This window comes from Fulmarus glacialis, unplaced genomic scaffold (genome assembly GCF_000690835.1).
Source record: "Fulmarus glacialis isolate BGI_N327 unplaced genomic scaffold, ASM69083v1 scaffold3112, whole genome shotgun sequence".
NCBI classification, from domain to species: Eukaryota; Metazoa; Chordata; class Aves; order Procellariiformes; family Procellariidae; genus Fulmarus; species Fulmarus glacialis.
In genome coordinates this window covers 1-6,187 of record NW_009195753.1, presented here as the reverse complement: position 1 = coordinate 6,187, position 6,187 = coordinate 1, and the positions used below count along the sequence as shown (strand labels likewise).

The 6,187-nt window shown below is 58.7% G+C and overlaps 1 protein-coding gene across 1 annotated transcript in view; it reads left to right on the top strand.

The window, feature by feature from the left end:
* LOC104084365 (chromodomain-helicase-DNA-binding protein 8) overlaps positions 1 to 5,372 on the top strand; it is a gene marked incomplete at both ends in the record, with an annotated part of 7,978 nt that extends 2,606 nt beyond the window's left edge. Inside the window, 11 exons of the mRNA XM_009588174.1 lie at positions 302 to 445; positions 537 to 792; positions 1,124 to 1,337; positions 1,412 to 1,607; positions 1,692 to 1,859; positions 3,339 to 3,518; positions 3,609 to 3,719; positions 3,807 to 4,018; positions 4,745 to 4,944; positions 5,034 to 5,190; positions 5,283 to 5,372. Of these exons, the coding sequence (XP_009586469.1) occupies positions 302 to 445; positions 537 to 792; positions 1,124 to 1,337; positions 1,412 to 1,607; positions 1,692 to 1,859; positions 3,339 to 3,518; positions 3,609 to 3,719; positions 3,807 to 4,018; positions 4,745 to 4,944; positions 5,034 to 5,190; positions 5,283 to 5,372 (1,928 nt within the window). The remainder of the gene's footprint in view (positions 1 to 301; positions 446 to 536; positions 793 to 1,123; positions 1,338 to 1,411; positions 1,608 to 1,691; positions 1,860 to 3,338; positions 3,519 to 3,608; positions 3,720 to 3,806; positions 4,019 to 4,744; positions 4,945 to 5,033; positions 5,191 to 5,282) is intronic.
* Positions 5,373 to 6,187: the final 815 nt, after the last annotated feature.

Below are 6,187 nucleotides of genomic sequence, written 5' to 3'. Positions count from 1 at the left end.
GGGGTCTTGGTTGCATCTGGAGATGTTTGGGCCCATTGTGTGCCCCAGGGGATGGTCCTGAAGGTGCATGTGGGGTCTTGGTTGCATCTGGAGATGTTTGGGCCCATTGTGTGCCCCAGGGGATGGTCCTGAAGGTGCATGTGGGGTCTTGGTTGCATCTGGAGATGTTTGGGCATGTCCCACACCCCAAGGGATAGTTCTGAAGGTGCGTGTGGGGTCTTGGTTGCACCTGGAGATGTTTGGGCATGTCCCATGCCTACCCCACCCCAAGCCCTAACGTTCTGCACCCCCTGCACATCAGGAACACAAAGTCCTCTTGACGGGCACCCCGCTCCAAAACACGGTGGAAGAACTCTTCAGTCTCCTGCACTTCCTGGAGCCCTCCCAGTTTCCTTCTGAAGCAGAGTTCCTCAAGGACTTTGGGGACCTTAAGACGGAGGAGCAGGTGAGGACATCGAGAGGACCCCGGACCCTTCCCCGGCCACCTGGGTCCTGCCCGATCCGTGGTGACATCTCCCCGCTGGTCCTACCCGCAGGTGCAGAAGCTCCAGGCCATCCTCAAGCCCATGATGCTCCGTCGGCTGAAGGAGGATGTGGAGAAGAACCTGGCTCCCAAACAGGAGACCATCATTGAGGTGGAGTTGACCAACATTCAGAAGAAATACTACCGGGCCATCTTGGAGAAGAACTTCTCCTTCCTCTCCAAAGGCGCTGGTCATACCAACATGCCCAACCTGCTCAACACCATGATGGAGCTGCGCAAGTGCTGCAACCACCCCTACCTCATCAACGGTGAGGAACCAGGGGTGGGCAAGGGCGTGGCGGGGTGTCCCTCGTCCTCCCGCCACCGGTGGACAACCTTTGGGGTCAACACCACCCCGTCCCTGCTTCTCCTGGCTTTGCTCGTTCTTCCACCGGGGACTTGGTGGCCTCTTGGAGTTTGGGGTTTCTCTTCCCCGACCTCTGTAGAGCCACCTGGTGGGGCTCAATGTCACGGTGGAGGAGGTCCTCCAGCTCACCTGGTTGGGTTTTGGTGCCCCTCAAGCCTTGTTTTGGTGGGGTGAGTCCTGAGAAGGTCTCACGCACCACCCCGACCGCCCTACTGATGATCCCGTCCCCACAGGCGCGGAGGAGAAGATCTTGGCCGAATTTCGGGAATCTTGCCACCACCACGTCCCCCACGACTTCCACCTCCAGGCCATGGTCCGCTCGGCCGGCAAGCTGGTGCTCATCGACAAACTGCTGCCCAAGCTGAAGGCCGGCGGCCACAAGGTGCTCATCTTCTCCCAGATGGTGCGATGCCTCGACATCTTGGAGGACTACCTCATCCAGAAGAGGTGAGAGGTGGGACGACGGGTGGTCCGGGGGATCCTCGGTGCTCTCCTCGAACGCCGTTTTGGTCATCCCGTAGGTACCTCTACGAACGGATCGATGGAAGGGTACGGGGCAACCTGAGACAAGCCGCCATCGATCGTTTCAGCAAGCCCGACTCGGATCGTTTCGTCTTCCTCCTCTGCACGCGGGCGGGTGGCTTGGGCATCAACCTCACCGCCGCCGACACCTGCATCATCTTCGATTCCGATTGGAACCCCCAAAACGACCTCCAGGTAACCACCGGCTCCACCCCGCCGCCGTGGGCTTGGTGTCTCGTTGTCTCCAACGTGGCTTGACCCACCATCTTCTTCCTCTAGGCTCAAGCGCGGTGTCATCGGATTGGCCAGAGCAAGGCGGTGAAGGTCTACCGCCTCATCACGCGTAACTCCTACGAGAGGGAGATGTTCGATAAGGCCAGTCTCAAGTTGGGGCTTGACAAGGCCGTGCTGCAGTCCATGAGCGGACGTGAGGGCAACATCGCGGGGGTAAGGGGTCTTCTGAAGGTAACGGGGTGTGAAGATCATGGGGAATGGGGTCTTCCAAGGAAAACGGGGTTTGAAGACCCCCAGGGATGGTGGCCTCCAAGAGAAACGCATTGTGAAGACCATGGGGATGGGGTCTTCCAAGGAAAACGGGGTTTGAAGACCCCCAGGGATGGTGGCCTCCAAGAGAAACGCATTGTGAAGACCATGGGGATGGGGTCTTCCAAGGAAAACGGGGTTTGAAGACCCCCAGGGATGGTGGCCTCCAAGAGAAACGCATTGTGAAGACCATGGGGATGGGGTCTTCCAAGGAAAACGGGGTTTGAAGACCCCCAGGGATGGTGGCCTCCAAGAGAAACGCATTGTGAAGACCATGGGGATGGGGTCTTCCAAGGAAAACGGGGTTTGAAGACCCCAGGGATGGAGTCTTTCAAGGGAAACATGTTGTGAAGGCCTTGAGGAAGGGGTTCTCCAAAGGAAACGGGGTGTCAAGACCATTGGGATGGGGTTCTCCAATGGAAACGGGGTGTGAAGACCTCGGGGATGGGGTCCTTCAAGGGAAACGGGGTTTGAAGACCACAAGGATGGGGTTCTCCAAGGGAAACGGGGTGTGAAGACCTCGGGGATGGGGTCCTTCAAGGGAAACGGGGTTTGAAGACCACAAGGATGGGGTTCTCCAAGGGAAACGGGGTGTGAAGACCATGGGGATGGGGTCCTCCAAGGGAAACGGGGTGTGAAGACCTTGAGGAAGGGGTTCTTCAAGGGAGACGAGGTGTGAAGACCATGGGAATGGGATCTTCCAAGGGAAACGGAGTTTGAAGACCCCAGGGATGGGATCTTCCAAGGGAAACGGAGTGTGAAGACCACGGGGATGGGGTCCTTTGAGAGAAACGGGGTGTGAAGACCACAAGGATGGGGTTCTCCAAGGGAAACAGGGTGTGAAGACCATGGGGATGGGGTTCTCCAAGGGAAATGGGGTTTGAAGACCCCAGGGATGGGGTCCTTCAAGACAAACGGGGTGGGAAGACCATGGGGATGGCATCTTCCAAGGGAAATGGGGCGTCAAGACCATTGGGATGGGGTTCTCCAAGGGAAACGGGGCGTGAAGGCTTCAGGGATGAGGTTCTCCAAGAGAACCCCGTTGTGAAGACCCTAATCTTGAGTGACGTGGGGCTTGGGGGTGGTTTGGGATGTGGTTCTCCAAGGGAAACGGGGCGTGAAGGCTTCAGGGATGAGGTTCTCCAAGAGAACCCCGTTGTGAAGACCCTAATCTTGAGTGACGTGGGGCTTGGGGGTGGTTTGGGATGTGGTTCTCCAAGGGAAACGGGGCGTGAAGGCTTCAGGGATGAGGTTCTCCAAGAGAACCCCGTTGTGAAGACCCTAATCTTGAGTGACGTGGGGCTTGGGGGTGGTTTGGGATGGGACCTGAAGCTCCGCGGGGTTGGCTGCCTACCTCACCCTCCTTCTCCACCCTCCCGGCAGATCCAGCAGTTCTCCAAAAAGGAGATCGAGGACCTGCTGCGCAAGGGGGCCTACGCGGCCATCATGGAAGAGGACGACGAAGGTTCCAAGTTCTGCGAGGAGGACATAGACCAGATCCTGCTGCGTCGCACCACCACCATCACCATCGAGAGCGAGGGGAAGGGTTCCACCTTCGCCAAGGTATCTCCACGTGCTCTTCCCACCCTTGGGGGGACATCTCCCACCTCGGAGGTGTCCGTGAACATCTCCCAACTTCTCACCCAACCTCAGGCGAGCTTCGTGGCCTCTGAAAACCGCACCGACATCGCCTTGGATGACCCCAACTTCTGGCAGAAGTGGGCCAAAAAAGCCGACCTGGACCTAGACCTGTTGAACAGCAAGGTTGGAGAAGACAACCGTGGAGCTGGGGGTAGTGGTGGGGCTGGGGTGGGGCAGCGCCTGATCGATCTTCTCCATCCCGGTGTCCAGAACAACCTCGTGATTGACACGCCGCGGGTGCGCAAGCAGACGCGGCACTTCAGCACCCTTCGGGACGATGACCTGGTGGAGTTCTCGGACCTGGAGAGCGAGGACGAGGAGAGACCACGGTCCCGTCGCCACGACCGGCACCACCACGCCTTGCACCACGCCTACGGCCGCACCGACTGCTTCCGCGTGGAGAAGCATCTCCTGGTCTACGGGTGAGGATGGGTTTGGGTCCAGCTCTGCTCTGGTGGCAACCACGAGGAGGTTCTCGGTGGGGAGAGCAAACTAGGGCCAGCTCTAGGTGTGTTCTGGTGGCAACCACGAGGAGGTTCTCGGCGGGGAGAGCAGACTAGGTCCAGCTCTAGGTGTCTTCTGGTGGCAACCATGAGCTCAGTCTTGGAGGAGAGCGGACAAGCTCCAGTTCTTCTCTGGTGGCAACCATGAGGAGATGCTTGGAGGAGAAAGCAAACCAGGTCCAGCTCTGGTGGCAACCATGAGGAGGTTCTTGGTGGAGACAGTGGATCAGGTCCAGCTCTAGATGTGCTCTGGTGGCAACCATGAGCAGATGGTTGGTGGAGAGAGTGGTCCTGCTGTGGTGACAACCACGAGGAGATAGTTGGGTGGGAGAGCAGACCAAGTCCAGTTCCAGCTCTGCTGTGGTCAAAAAAAAAAAGCAGATGCTTGGTGGAGGGCAGACCAAGTCCGGCTCTGCTGTGGTGGCCACCACGAGGAGATGTTTGGTGGAGAAAGCAGACCCAGTCCAGTTCCACCTCTTCTCTGGTGGTAACCATGAGCCAAATGGTTAGGAAAAAGAGCAGACCATCTCCAGTTCTTCTCTGGTGGCAACCACGGGTTGATTCTTGGTGGAGATGGATGCTGAGAGGTGGGGAAACTCCAGCCAAGGACCTCCTCGGCCACTGACTCCTGTCCTCCACCACCAGCTGGGGCCGATGGCGGGAGATCCTCTCCCACGCGCGGTTCAAGCGACGTCTTTCGGAGCGAGACGTGGAGACCATCTGCCGGGCCATCTTGGTCTACTGTCTCCTGCACTACCGAGGTGACGAGAACATCAAAGGCTTCATCTGGGACCTCATCAGCCCCACCGAGAACGGCAAGGCCAAGGAGCTCCAAAACCATTCGGGTGAGGGTCTACGAGAGCTTAGGGACAACCGGGGACCTCTTGAGGTCCCACCTTGACGTTTTTCTCCTTGCTCCGTCTCTTTTCTCCAGGTCTTTCCATCCCGGTTCCTCGAGGTCGTAAAGGAAAGAAGGTCAAATCCCAAAGCACCTTTGATGTCCATAAAGCCGAGTGGATCCGCAAGTACAACCCCGACACCCTCTTCCAAGACGAGAGCTACAAGAAGCACCTCAAGCACCAATGCAACAAGTGAGTTGAGGTCTCCTTGGAGGTCCCCTTGTCCCCCCCGCAACCCCCCCTGGCTTATTTTTGGTTGACCATCTCATCCCACCGCCTCCCAGGGTTCTGCTGAGGGTGCGGATGCTCTACTACCTGCGGCAGGAGGTGATAGGGGACCAGGCGGAGAAGGTCTTGGCGGGGGCGGTGGCCAGGTGAGTCCGCGGGACCTTCCTTGAGGTGCTCCAGGGTCTCTTTGGGGTTCTCCAGCCCGTCTTGGGGGTGGTTTGGGGTGCTCCAGGATCTCTTTGGGGTGCTCCAATCCTTCTTAGGGGTGGTTTGGGGTGCTCCAGACCCTCCTTGGGGTGCTCTAGACCCTTTCTGGGGTGGTTTGAGGTGCTCCAGATCTTCCTTGGGGTGCTCTAGCCCCTTTCTGGGGTGGTTGGAGGTGCTCCAGATCCTCCTTGGGGTGCCCCAGCCCCTCTTGGGGGTGGTTTGGGGTGCTCCAGCCCCTCCTTGGGGTGTCCTGGGGTGTCCCAGCTCCTCTTTGGGTGCTCCAGCCCCACTATGAGGTGGTTTGAGGTGCTCCAGGGTCTCTTCAGGGTGCTCCAGAGCCTTTCTGGGGTGGTTTGAGGTGCTCCAAGGTCTCTTTGGGGTGCTCCAGCCCTTCTTGGGGGTGGTTTGGGGTGCTCCAGACCCTTCTTGGGGTCCCCCAGCCCCACTTTGGGGTGCTCCAGACCCTCTTTGGGGTGGTTTGGGATGCCCCAGCCCCACTATGAGGTGATTTCGGGTGCTCCAGACCCTCTTTGGGGTGTTCCAACCCCTCTTAGGAGTGGTTTGAGGTGCTCCAGATCCTCCTTGGGGTGCTCCAGCCCCTCTTGGGGGTGGTTTGGGGTGCTCCAGCCCCTCCTTGGGGTGTCCTGGGGTGTCCCAGCTCCTCTTTGGGTGCTCCAGCCCCACTATGAGGTGGTTTGAGGTGCTCCAGGGTCTCTTCAGGGTGCTCCAGAGCCTTTCTGGGGTGGTTTGAGGT